Source organism: Plasmodium brasilianum, chromosome 11 (assembly GCF_023973825.1).
Source record: "Plasmodium brasilianum strain Bolivian I chromosome 11, whole genome shotgun sequence".
NCBI classification, from domain to species: domain Eukaryota; phylum Apicomplexa; class Aconoidasida; order Haemosporida; family Plasmodiidae; genus Plasmodium; species Plasmodium brasilianum.
The window spans coordinates 1,444,344-1,459,219 of NC_090124.1; the positions used below are offsets into that span (position 1 = coordinate 1,444,344).

Below are 14,876 nucleotides of genomic sequence, written 5' to 3' on the forward strand. Positions count from 1 at the left end.
TAAAAATAAAATAAAAATAAAAATAAAATACATATAGTGAAGCTGAACAAGGTAAATTATTACACCAGGTTGGACGACCTTTTGCAGAAAGAAGTAAAAATATGGGTATTTCTTCACAGGGCATTATATATATTAATATATAAACAATTTTTTGTAATAGCATAAAAATGTACAAATGTCGTAATTATGCTGCCTAGGAATATACTACTGTATATATATATATATATATATATACATATACATTATATGTGCTTATACATGCATATACTTGCACATATATACATTCATGCGGTTAATTCTTATACTTGGAAAGAGGTAAAATTAAGTCAAACAGAATATTCTACTCAACATTTAAGTGGAGAAAAAACTGGAAAGAATAGCTCTATACAAATTACGCTCTCCTAGAACAGTTTCCGATAAAGAATATGAATAGTCAGTACAAAACTGTCCTGTCTTCTACACTCATATATATACACATAAACGTTAGTGAAATATTAATTAATTTTCTGTAAAATTTAGATTGCCTTAATAAAAAAAAAAATGAAAAATGTAGAAGTTATATAATTTCAAATATGATATAAATTGTGAAATATTAGCTAAAGGTAGACTGCTCCTATTTGGTATGTACGCATGATACAGCATACTTGCAAACGTTTATATTCGAAATATTTTTGCAATAACTTACAGGCGAAATAATTTGTAATTCTTTTTGAAACAACTTGTTTCTTTCCAAAATAATGCTTTTACTCTTCGCTACTTGTATTATTATATGCTTATACGAGTATGAAACTACATTTACACAATAAAGGCATATATGTTTTATTTTTGCAAAAAACTCCTTTTATTGTTTTTTTTTTTTTTTCCGAATAACACAAGATAAAAACAAGGAACTGTTTTTATTTTTCATTCTTTTTATAGTGTCATATTTTAAACCTTTTTTCAGAAAAGAGATAGCATCACACTAGTTTTATGACTTGTACATATTTTTTGCATTTTTTATGCATTTATTGTTACTTTTTTTTTATCTTTTTTTTTTTTTATTGCATGTTAATGCAAAACATATGGCTTTTAAGGAGAAAATATCTGTGTATATCTAGCCAAAATGTTAAAAAATATAAGGGAAAATAAAATAATAATAATGATAAAAATAATTATATATGTAAATACTTATCTTGTTCTCCTATATTCAGTGTAAAATGATGAAGAAAGAGTTATTTGTGCATTTCTACAAATGCATATTTGTACATTTGTATATCTGTATATTTCCATATTTCCATATTTCCATATTTGCACATTTGCGTATTTGGAAATTATACGCTTCTTTTAAACTCCCATCACGACAAACGTATTTCAGAAATGTCACTACTGTAATTAAGCTTCTTTAATAACAAGGCGCTCAGAATAAATTTTTCATTCTTTTTTGTTTTGAATAAACATTTTTGAACTGTCTATTTTTGACAAAAACATTTTTGCGTTATATTATTTTCCACTTTTTTTTTTTTTTTTTTTTTTTTCAATTTAAATATATAATATACTGAAACTTTTTTAAAGAGCGCATATATATATATATATGTGTATTTGTGTATGTATGTATGTATGTATGTATATGTATATATGCATATCGTACCTCCAAGTCTTATTTCTTAAAACAGCGCAAGATTAATTGTTATGCCTAATATGCGCTGTCCTGAATATTATTTCATACATATGGACATAAAACGAACTTTACAGTATTTCTATCATAAAAATAGGATCAAATTGATCATTTCAGAATATATATATTTACGTGTATTGTTTTTCCTTTACTTCTGAGTAAGACACCATTTGACCAAACCTAATTGTTATTTTAATTTAATAAAATATATATTTTTTCATAAACATGTATACTGTAATTCCTCAATCTGAGTTAATATTTCTTGCTTAATCGTAACAATCTTTTGATGTGGGAAAATATTCATTTGCAATAGTGCAATGTGTAAATATAAAAAAGGAGAAAAAAAAAAATATATATATATATACACATAGGTGTATACTCTGACGTATATGTAAGAATATATAATAGCGTATAGATTGGTGTATTGTGTTCCTACATAATCAAATACGTACGCTTATACATATGAAATATATGCAGTGTGTGCATATGTTAGATAAACCGCAGAAGGTACTGCAAGTTTGCAAAATTGAACAAGCTGAAGATAAGCAAAGCACAGCAGATCAATGAGTCCATTGCAAGAAAAGGACCACTACATTTCACCGAAATGGATCCTAATAACATAAAGTTTTCAACAAATAATGAAAAGATTTGTCCTAATGATGTTGTGTTTAATAAAGTAATAAGTATGTCACATTTGGAAAGTAAAAAAAATAAGGGTGTACTGTTACATAATCCAAGTATAAACAACCATGAAATGAAAGATGAACAAAATTTCTGTAGAGCGCAATATGTTCTTGGCGTAAATGGGGATAAGTACAGTAATTCCAACAAAGACTCTTCCGAAAACGCCATCAGTATGACAATCAATTTGCAGAATAAGAATGAGCCAAGAAGCTTGCATCATAAAAATGAGGAGACCAATATGCGAGGTAAATATAATACGGATAAGAAAAAAAACAAAAACTACGTGAATATGTTTAAAACTAATATGAAGAATGTTATCAACAATATAATTAATAGGAGTTTAATATCAGGGGAAGTAAATAATAAGGACATAAATAATATAGAAGTGAACAAAATAAGTACAGAAAGAAATAAAGCGGAAAATAGGATACTATACAAACATGAAAGTATAGAGTTGTCTAATACAAATGGGAAAGGAAACGAAGTAAAATTTACACCTTTTAGTTCTGTTAAAACAGGAGAGATAAAAAAAATCAACAATGTAAAAAGTAGCAATAAAGAAAAAGATCCTTTACTTATTAAAAGATCATTGCTTAAATTAAAAAATGACGATAAACAAGTGAAAGGAATAAATATAGGAAAATGCTTTTCCTATAGTACAAATAAGCATATGCTTTTAAATGAAAATGTAAGTTGCAAGAATAATTTGGAAAAAGGCAAAAAGAGTGAGGAGGATGAGAATGATAATAATAATAATAATAGTAGTAGTGCATTAAGGTACAATAATGCAGTAATTAACTATAATGCAATAAATAGAAGTAGTGCAATAAATAGAAGTGGCACAATAAATAGAAGTAGTGCAATAAATAGAAGTAGTGCAATAAATAGAAGTAGCACAATAAATAGAAGTAGCGCAATGAATAGTAGTATCGCAATATATAGAAGTAGTGCAATGAATAACAATAATGATCCTACTACTAAGAGTACTACACTAAATGGAAACAATATGGCAGCAAATGAAGCAACAACTAGCGAACAGAACAAAGTAATTTCACGCATTTCTCTCATTAAACATAACAAGATAAACGAACTACATCCTAATTTGAAAAGAATAGCGTTAGATTCGAACATTTTAAATAATAAAATTAACCCAGCTGCTTGTGCACAAAACAACAGATTAAAGAAGAACGGGTTAAGGGAAAAAGTGAAAGAAAAAAATAGATCTGTCCTATCAGGTATTAATAAAAATGAAAAGATTCAAAATAAAGCTAGTTTATATTGTCCTATGTATATATCAAAAAAAGAAAATTGTCAACGTCAAGAGAAAAGTAGGACGCCTATGAGTAATGACAGTTTTCATAGAAATCTAAAAAAAACATTAATTAATATTATTACGAACTCAACTAAAGACGAAAATGACAGAGATTATGATATAATTAAGAAAGCATGTCCTGATTTTGTAAAAAAAAGCGATAATACTTTATATAAAAGTAGTTTATTAAATAAAGAGAAAAGGAAACCAGAAAGTAAGTACTCTTCACCCTCAAATTTTATTAATGCAAATGAAAGAAAATTGCTACGAATAAACGAAGAAAACGTTGAAACAAAACAACAGTTAATGAGAAGATATTCATCCTTAGTTCACAAGAGAAATTCTATATTTAAAAAAAAAGGTGCTACCGAAAGGTGTAGTGTTTCTATTAATGAAAAAATTGAAAATGTAAGTGAAAATGTAAATGAAAATGTAAATGAAAATGTAAATGAAAATGTAAATGAAAATGTATGTGAAAATGAAAATAGCCAAAATAAACTAATCAATGAGAGGAGTGAATTATCAGCATGTAAAAAGGAGAAAGTCGCTGGAACCAATGAGAAGAAAGCCGAGGACGAAACAGGTAGATCTAACATGATCTTACCATTTATTACAACTCATAAATGTAAGCATGTGTCTAGCGTACTGTTTGAACGGAATAATAATATATGGGGAAAGAAAAATTCCCTATTCAGGAATAAAGAATCAGTGAATGGTAGTTCCCCTTTATCGCTAAAAAAAAGCACCATCGGTAATGATACTAGCATGATCCATACTAGTTCCGTCTATACTAGAATTAGGAAGCCTAGTAGTAATAATGTTAGAAGTGAAAAGCCTTGCAGTTATAATATTAGTAGTGGTAAATCTGATGGCAATCATGTTAGTAGTGGTAAACCTAGTAATATGCAGAGCAGTACACCTAGGGGTAATTATCGTAGTGGTAATATGTATAAACCTAGTGCCAGCCCAGTGAAAGCTGTACAGAATAAAAGTAATGCATTACCAACAAACATATATAAAAGAGCAAGCACAATGAATATGCCAATACAAAAAATGAATATTTTAGATTCAAATAAAGATTTAGCAAATGGTAGGGAAATAGTGAATGCTCCAATGAATCAGAATGCTAATGAACTAAGAAAATGGTTTAATGTTAAAGCTCAAAATAAGTTGACTGGAAATGTGAGGGAAAATTTTACCCCCCAGAACAACAAACGTGTGAAGGATTATTCGGACGCATTAAAATTATCTTTAAGCAAAAAATATGGTGGTACATTAAAGAATGAGCGATACTTGCAGTTAGGTATTAATCATGAAAAAATTTCGAAGCCTAAGGTTAGCGAAAAAATGAAGCATAATGCTGCTACTGATAATGCTGCTACTGATAATGCTGCTGCTGATAATGCTGCTACTGATAATGCTGCTACTGATAATGCTGCTACTGATAATGCTGCTACTGATAATGCTGCTACTGATAATGCTGCTACTGATAATGCTGCTACTGATAATGCTGCTGCTGATAATGCTGGTACTCATAACTCGGTTTATGAGCCAGATGATGACAAAACTGTCGGTGCTAAACATGGCGGTGATAAAATAGACACCACACCACTCAGTATCGATATAAATATAAAGAATTATGAACACGATGCAGTTCTAATAAGTGAAAGAAAAAATGGTAAATATAAAGGTGACATTTCATCAGAACCAACTAGCTTTCACAAAACGTATATATATAAACATACTAAAGAGAATAATTTAACTATGGTAAAAAACAGCCTGATTGAGCAAGGTAATTATATTACAGGAGCACCGAACATAACATATGGAAAAGAAATTGTAACTAATTCGGACCTTAAAAAGTATAACTCAAACAAAAAGTATATAAAAACAGATGATATTCTACCTTATGAGCAAATTAAATGTGTTACCAATATAATGGAAAATGAATTCAAACATGGTATGAACAAAACAAATACTGATAAGGTAACTACAAATTCTGGTGATATAACCAGTTATATAAACAGTTTAACTGATGAAAATTCTGCATTAATATATGATCAACAAAATGAAAAGACTATAAATCATCTGGACCTTGACAAAGCAAACGACGTGTGCCACAGAGATGGAAGTAAATATTCATCTAATGAGGAGCTTATATGTACATACGAGAACATCAAAAGGAAGCATGGGTCTACAGGCGCACGACAAGGTGGCACAAAGGGGAAGAGTTCTAGTGAGAATGAAAAATTGGAAGAAAAATTGGCGGAAAGTTTATCCAAGAAACTACACGAAAATATTGTAGATAACTCTACCCAAAATGATCAAATGAGCGGTACCAAAAATAATTTTACGCTTAATTTGGGAAAAGAAAAAAGGACGGATATTAACAACCTGGAAGCATTTAAATATGCTAAAGAAATAAAAAGTCATTATAACATAGAAGTAAAGATAAAAAAAGAACTAATTGAAAATGAATCAGCTAAGAATGATAACACCGATGCTCTAAATTTTGAGTGTCCTACTAACAATATGGACAAAAAAGAAAAGGAAAAATATGAGGAAAATTGTAACAAAATTGACCATGTATATATAAAAAAAGAATTTACAGTTGATGACTCAGATGCAAGAAAAAGGAAATATTTCATAAACGAAGTAAAAATCGATGAAGGGATAAACAAAGACGAAAAATACGATAAACACGATAAACAGTTAAAACAATTGCTTTTAAATCGTAAAAATAACTTAGAAAAAAAGCTTCAACAAAAGGATGATTTGTCAGCTAGTGATGCACATGTAAATAAGTTAGCTCCTTCAAATGATTATCATATGGAAGAGGTTGTATCGAAGGAGAAAATAAATGAAAAGGAGATAAATTTGTCCAAGGATAACAACAACGGCGTTACAGTGTTGCTCTTAGACAATGATGCATTGAAAAGAAAGAGCGAACAAGAAAAGGAGCAAAAGAATACAGAGAATACTTTAACTGGTAAAAACAAGAGCATTTCAATAATTGGGGGAAATAATAGAACTAAAAAGTTCTTACTGCACTATAGCATATGCAAAATTAAAAAAAAAAATGACAAAAAGGCATACACAAAAAAAGGGGTAAACAAAGGAAATAATGATGAGATAAATGGAAAAAATGCTGACGAAATAAATGGAAAAAATGCTGACGAAATAAATAGAGAAAATGCTGACGAAATTAATAGAGAAAATGCTTACGAAATTAATAGAGAAAATGCTGACGAAATTAATAGAGAAGATGCTAACGAAATAAATAGAGAAGATGCTGACGAAATAAATAGAGAAGATGCTGACGAAATAAATAGAGAAAATGCTGACGAAATAAATAGAGAAAATGCTGACGAAATAAATAGAGAAAATGATGACGAAATAAATAGAGAAAATGATGACGAAATAAATAGAGAAAATGCTGACGAAATAAATAGAGAAAATGCTGGTGAAATTAATAGAGAAAATGATGACGAAATAATTAGAAAAAATGATGACGAAATTAATAGAGAAAATAATAACCCGGTAGAAACAAATGAACGTAGTGAAATTGATGCTTACAGGGATAATATTATTATTCCTATCTCAGAGGACCAAATGATCGAGGAAAAAATTAGTGATTTAAATATGCCACAATCGTGTAATGAAAATTTTTCTTTACATAAATATGGGAACGTTGTGACGAATCCAAATAAGAGCAGTACTTACAATTTCTTTTCAAATCGCAAAAAAAAATATTACAATTTTAGTTTAATTAATCATAAAATTAATGTGGGCAAGAGAGTTACAAGGTTATGGAAAGAAAAACAAAATGAAATGAAAAAAGCAACTTGTGTCTTAAAAGATAAAGCTCAACTGGGAGTTACTAATACAGAGGTATTTCCTGCTAAGAAAAATAATGAAAAAGAACAAGGTAAATATAAGAAAAAACGAAAATTTGAAAATTGTATGACCAATATGACGACTTCACACAAGTTTAGGAAAAAAAAAAAAATTAAACTGAGTTACTATCCATCGAAAAAATGGGACAATGTGTGCAACAGAGATAAAAGGAAACACTTCAAGGAATGTGAAGCGAAAGAAGTGAATGAGGAAAGAAAAAAAAAAAAAAAAAAAAAAAATGTGTAATACCAAGTGTATGCTTAAGTATAAAAAGGGCAATAGTAATATGCAGCAAAATCGAATTTTATTAAATACTGATGAAGAGAATGGAAAGCAAAAAAAAAAAGAAAAAAAAAAGAAAATAAAAAAAAATGAAATAAAAATAAATGAATTAAAAATTAATGAAATAAGAATAAATAAAATAGCAAATGTACAGGAGGAAGTACAAAAGAAGTACACAGACAAGGGTAGTGAAAACATCTTCTTTTATGAACATGAATGGGTAACCATAATTTTGCGAATTATAAATAATAACAATTTCCATTTAGCAGAAAAATTGATGATTTTCATTTTTCAAAAAGAGGAACAGTTATATAGACAGTATTTTATAGAAGCTAAGGAAGAAGCGTTAAATAACAGGGAAGGTAAGAAATGTAACAAAAGCGACTGCACAGGGGTGAATGGATGTATAAACAAGAATACAAATAAAAGCTGCACCAGCAAGAATGGTCAAGATGAAAGATTCTGCATAGGAAATAATGATACTGAAGATGGATATTATGGAGGTTGCAATGATCATAATGGCGATAGTCGTGAGTGCAGAGCTGAGGGGAAGAGAAAGGGGAAGAACCTTTCTCCTTTCATGGAACAAATATTTGACAACTGCCCTCAGGAATGGCCTCTCTTAGATGTAGGTATTCTGATTATAGTTTCTCAAATCGTTTGTTACATTTTTAACATGAACAAATGGGACATATTTTATGAGGGATGTAAAATATTTGAAAAGTACTGCATTGCAATTTTATTAAATTCTTCTTTGATTACATCTAAAAAGGATGGAAGCAGACTATTAATGTTTGAGCATGACTTTTTCTATAAAATAATTACACCAAGGGGGGGTGAGCCTAAAAGCGGTATTAGTAATGTTGGCTATACAGGCTGCAGTGGACGTATGAACAACATTTTGAACTACCACATGAATTATCTAACGAATGACTACCTTATTAAAGAGAAAACCATATTAGATGTAATATTTCTAGCCTTGGCATATTATATAACTGTTAGTCAGAATTTAAGTGAGTACATTGAAAAGAACAATATTCTGTGCTACTTAAACTTTTTTCAAAAAAATGCAGGTGTGAGGAAAAGGGGATTAACGAATGAAGATAGCGAAAGGGGAAAGAAGGAAACAAAAAAGCGGGTAAATATGCCAGGAGATCGATCAATTAGACCAAATGGACCACATGGACCTGATGGATCTAATGGATCCAATGGATCAGACGGACCTAGTGAATCAACAAATAAAACAAAAGAAGCAGGGGGAGTGAACAAAATGGAACTATCCCTTGCTAACAGGCGGAGCATACAGAAAAGCAGATATGCCTTTTCCAGATTTTCCGAAAATTTGCAGAATAGAATAAAGGGAGAACCTCTGCAGCACGAAAAGAGCAAGATAAAAACGTACGAAAGGAATGTGAAAAGAAGGTTAAGCCTTCTTAGAACAACTAGATGTATAAGCGAAGTACAGAGGGGGAAGCATGTAAAGGGTAGTAGTAGTAGTAGCCGTAGAAGTAGCAGTAGTAGTAGATGTAGTAGTAGTAGCTGTAGTAGTAGTAGCTGTAGTAGTAGTAGTCGTAGTCGTAGTAGCTGTAGTAGTAGTAGTCGTAGTCGTAGTAGCTGTAGTAGTAGTAGTCGTAGTAGTAATAATGGTAGCCACGTTAAAAGGGGGGTATACGAAGGAATTGGTAGAGATAGTAGCATTAATGAGAGCTTATATGCTACAGAGTTACTTACGCAAAATGGGCATATAAAGAGAGAGGGAAACACCAAGGAACAGAGGAAATCTAAATCTAAAGGAGAAATGAATAGACAAAATATAGGAGCATGTGATATAGAAAACTTTTTCCTATTCAAGAATAACAAAATTAACACTATTGTCAAATACCATACGAATAGTGCCTTTGAAAAATTATTATGTTTAATAATTATCGAAATTTTTAACCTGATTTATGATACTAGAGAATACTCAGTGGAAAATATACTAATCATTAGAAAATTTTTTCGCGTTTTCCTTAATTATACACAGAAGAGATTTATATATTGGTCAATACAAATGCACTCTGTGGAAGTGAGTGACCTAGTGGAACGTTGCTCACTGGAAATGTTGAATACCATTTTTACAGAAGACATATTAAAAAATATAAATGTACAAAGTGTGGATGGAAAGGCTAGTATCGTTATGGATGAAGAGGAAGGGGGTGAAAAGAGTACAATTAAAAATTATAAAGAGAGTAATAAAATACTACCATTTCCTTGCAAAGTTTATGACAACTATTTTAATATGTGGATGTGGATTGAACGAATATTTAATGAAAATTTTTATGAAATTAATAATCTAATGTACAACAATACATATCATTTTGAAAAGAATTATATAGAGAGCGGAGATATATATATCAACTATGGAAAAATAGAATTAATTAGTCATAATATTAAAAGGTTTTCTTCTTTGCAAAAACATAATTGCGCTATTTTAAAAAAATACTGGATCATATTTGGATTAAAAGTAAAAAACAAAAAAATGGAGAGTAGTAAGGAATGGTTATCCCCCAGTTCATTACTTACATACAACAGTTTTAGGGATACTACTACTACAGCTTCTAATAATAATAGTAATAGTAGCAGTAATAGTAGCAGTAATAGTAGCAGTGATAGTGACAGTAATAGGGACGGTAATAGGGACGGTAATAGGGACGGTAATAGGGACAGTAATAGGGACAGTAATAATGATATTCTCCGGGTAGCTACGCAGGATGCATTTAAAAATAAATCATTTTTTACTTTAGAAAAAAAAGACTACAGGCACGACATACTTACGTTTCATTTCTTATCTTCCATAGAATCCATTTGTAACGTTTATCAATCGATGGAGGAAATACCATCATTCTTACATCTAAAAAATAAAAACCACTTGATAAATTGCATAATTAAGAAGAAGAGAGATGATGACAGTAGTATAAATTTAGTACGGGCGACTAGTACAAATGAGGGGAAACTCCTATCGTTAAGCAGTACCACTTCACTCTTCAACAGGGATGGCAAAGATAACCAAGATAACGAAGGTGACAATGATAACACGGATAACAGGGACCAACATATAGGTAGTACTTATCCCCTAAACGAGGAATCAAATGGCGACATCCTCTGGTTAAAGCAGTTAAAAAGAAGGCTAAAAATCTACGATATACAGTGGCATGAAGAATATGAAAAGAGATATTTAAATTTAGTTATATGTATGAAAATGATGAAGAATAAATTTAAAGACAACAAATTGTTTAACCATATTATGAAGTGTAATGTTTCGTCTATTTGGCTAAATAAGAATCAAATATATCTCCAGTACATTCAAATAGCTATTAACTGTAAGTTCCTTTTAGGATCCTCTTACCATGACATCTACCTGTTCATAAAAAAAAATTATGCATTTGTTCTCAATCTAGTTTGGCGGAGCGTAAATAAGCAGGGGTCGGAAAAAAATAAAAAAAATAAACTAAAATATAGCAATATGGGAGGAAGCAAAATGAAACAAAACAAAGAAACGGAAAGACTCACCAGTGCCAGTGACTTGTGTGCAATGGATGATGAGGCAAATACAAACCTTAACACATGCACCCAATATAAGTATAAAGAAAATTTGATCGATGAAAAATTTTTTGCTATGTCTTGGGAAATAGCTAATTTTTATTTCTGTATTCTTTACTACAAACTAAAACTAAGAAGTATATTAGTCGAGTTATTAAAATGGGTTGAATTTTTTGAAAAAGTAAAAAATAGTATAAAGTTTGAATCTTTTAAGTTTCGCTGCACTTCATATATCTTGCATATTTTAATTTTTATGAACGATTATAAATATGCTCATAAAGTTGTAAAGCATAACTCGAAGTATTACTTTAAAGAGAGTCATCTGAGGAATGAAAAACTAGATGATAGACAAGGAAAAGATGTCTGCTCCTATTGTGGAAGGGACCCACATCTGAGTAGTTACTCAAATTGGAGTAGGAACACCAATGTGTGTAACCGCCAATCAGGTAGGAAGGAAGCAAATAGAACAGCAGGTAATGAAATGGAGGAGGGCGTAAAAATGTACTGTAGTAGAAGTGTCTTTCCGTATGATGACAGAAAAAGCTTATACTATGCACATATAATAAACAAATGTTATTTATACGAAAAATGGATCAATTTTTTGCTGAAAAAATATAATAGTTTAATTACGTATTTACTAATAAGGAAAAACATTATAAAATTAATTCTCTTTAATAGTAAAAATTTACGTTTTCTTATGATAAAGAAAAAGGAAAACATATCAGTAAAGAGAGTTAGTGCAAAAATGGTAAGACTACAACAGGTTATATTATCACTTTATTATTTATGTGTCAAGTTGTATAAAAATTATTATTATCATTCATCTATATTGCATTATAATACATCAAAACAAATTTTAGATGCATCTAGATATTTAAATATTGTTATTAAAAAAAAAGAAATAACCATGAATTATATGAATTTATGTACTCGCCAGAAGGGGCAAAACTTGAAAGAAGAAGCAAACAGTGACAAACCAAGTTGTTCGATTCATCATACATTATCAAATAACTTGCTACATGTAGATACTTTATGTAAGGACAACAACAATAGAAACAGCAGTAAGGACAACAACAACAATAGAAACAGCAGTAAGGACAACGTCAACAATAACAATAACAATAATAATAATAATAATAATAGTATAACAACATTTTTGAAAAATTATTCCTTAAATTATGGACAACATGATTATACGAACCTTACCGATGAAACGTCCACATATTCGAAGTTTCATTCAGGATATTATTACCCAACTAATAGTAAAGAGAACAATGAAAATAACAATCAGGAAGAAAACTCCGACGATATGTTTTATATGCATGCACTAATTCTAAGTATACAAATACAATACATCTTATCTATTTGTATCATTATTTGTTCGGACTTGTTTAATTTTCCAAAAAAAGTAAAAAGACTCATAAAAATAAATGATAAAAATACAAGTATAAAAATTTCAAAAAATATGCACATGTACATGCTCTATGTCCCAACTTTATTTAATTATAAAATATTACGTAAACATTATAGAATAATTAATGGGTGTAATTTTAATAAGCACAAGATGCAAATGAAAAGAAAAAAAAAAAAGAAAAAGAAAAAGAAAAGTACCATTGCTTATAAACGAAATGGTCATTTGGTCAGTACCTATGCACAGAATATTCCTTGTACAGAAAAATTGAAAAAATCGAACGAACATTTCATTTTTGAAAAAAAAAAAAAAAAAAAAAAAAAAAAAGTGAAAGTGAAAGGTTATACTAATAGAATGTATAACGATACATTTGATAACAATGATGATTACTATAATCAGAATGACTGTACGAATCTCACTTTTGTGTCAAGTGGACAAAATATTAAACCTGCTGATATGGTGGTATCTTCAAAATATTTACTGAATCGGACGTACAACAACAGTGCTGATGAACGATATAGCAGGGGGTGGAACTCGGACACCATAGCTGGATCAATGAACAATAAGAAAAAGTTGGACAAATCAAACAGGTCGAAAGCGTTAAACAAATTGGGAAGGTCAAACAGGTCGGAAGCGTTAAACAAATTGGGAAGGTCAAACAGGTCGGACGCATCAAACAAGTCGGACTCGTCGAACAAATCGTACGCCATTTCCACCTTCAGTGACGTCGTTTCTGGTTCACATGGAAATACCATTCAGCCTCTTTTAATAAAAAAAAAAAATAGGGAAAAATATATACATTCTACAATATCAAAAGTAAAAAAAACAAATGAAAGGAATATAAATACAAAAAATGGCTATCACATTTTAGTTAAGATTTCTACGTGGCTCAGCAAAAACTCAGCTTGCCAGCTTACCTGGATAGCACAGGTTTCTTCCTATTCATTTACTGTTCATTCCTTTCCCCCCGTTTTGTTTGTATGTACATTCGCTGTTTGATTTTTTTTTTTTTTTTTCGCGCAAAATGAGTTGTATTCATATGTATATATATATATATATATATATGAGCGTACATGCGTGCGCCAATTTTTGTTTTCCTATTAGAAACTCTTCAAGATGTGTTTGCCCGAATTACTGTGCATCGCTCTAACTCTGCAAGCGAACATGTTTATGAGCAAAAGCATCTTAACGGTAAAAAAGGGGAAGAAACGGAGGAAACAAATATATATGTGTATATACATATATGTATTATCCGAAGCATAAGCACGTATATACATACATACAAACATGTACGCACATATATATATATATATATATATATGTATGTGCTCATACACAAACCTACCTTAATCATTTTTTTTTTTTTTCTTTTGTTAGAACATAAAACGAATTGACAGAATTTTGAGGCTGTGTGCAGAGAGTCCTCAGCTCGTGTATTTTGCTACGGAGTCGTTAAATAATTACAAAAATAAACAAAATTTTAAGTTGTACAGAAATTATTTTAATATAAACAAAAAATATAGAAAAATATTTCTGAAAAAAAAAAAAGACATAAACAATTCTAGAGATATTCTGTACAAATTGTGCGAATATTTTTTGAAGCCAAGCGAGAGCAACAAGCTAGCTAATTAAAAAGAGGCTATACACATACGTAGAGATATGGGTTTGTTAATGTATAAGTATGTATAAATATATATATGTAGGTAGGTACGTGTTAATAATATACATACGGACGCGTACCTAATTCTAGTGCTGTTCTTTTTATGTAAAGAATTTATTTCATTGCACTAATATATACTTTCTTTTTTTTTTTTTTTTTTTGTGTGTTTATTTTAAATTTTAATTTTTAAATCTATTTTTTAAAATTCATAAAATAATGGCGTAAGCTCTCAATATATTTATATGACACTTAAAAATAAACATAGGTAATTAATTTGAAAACGTTTGTAGTAGCCCTAATTCGTATGATTTTTTTAAAGAGAACAAAAAAATAAAATAAATAAACAGGTACATACGTTAATAAATAAATAAACAAGTGAGTGCACGAATAAAACAAA

At 29.8% G+C, this 14,876-nt stretch overlaps 1 protein-coding gene across 1 annotated transcript; it reads left to right on the forward strand.

Moving 5' to 3' along the window:
- Nucleotides 1–2,258: 2,258 nt before the first annotated feature.
- On the forward strand, nt 2,259–14,451 carry MKS88_003778 (uncharacterized protein; the record flags this gene model as incomplete). The annotated part of the gene is made up of 5 exons (XM_067216902.1): nt 2,259–7,748; nt 7,813–12,853; nt 13,148–13,749; nt 13,924–14,010; nt 14,197–14,451. The coding sequence occupies 5 exons, from the start codon at nt 2,259–2,261 to the stop codon at nt 14,449–14,451; spliced, it is 11,475 nt and encodes a 3,824-aa protein (XP_067072590.1).
- Nucleotides 14,452–14,876: the final 425 nt, after the last annotated feature.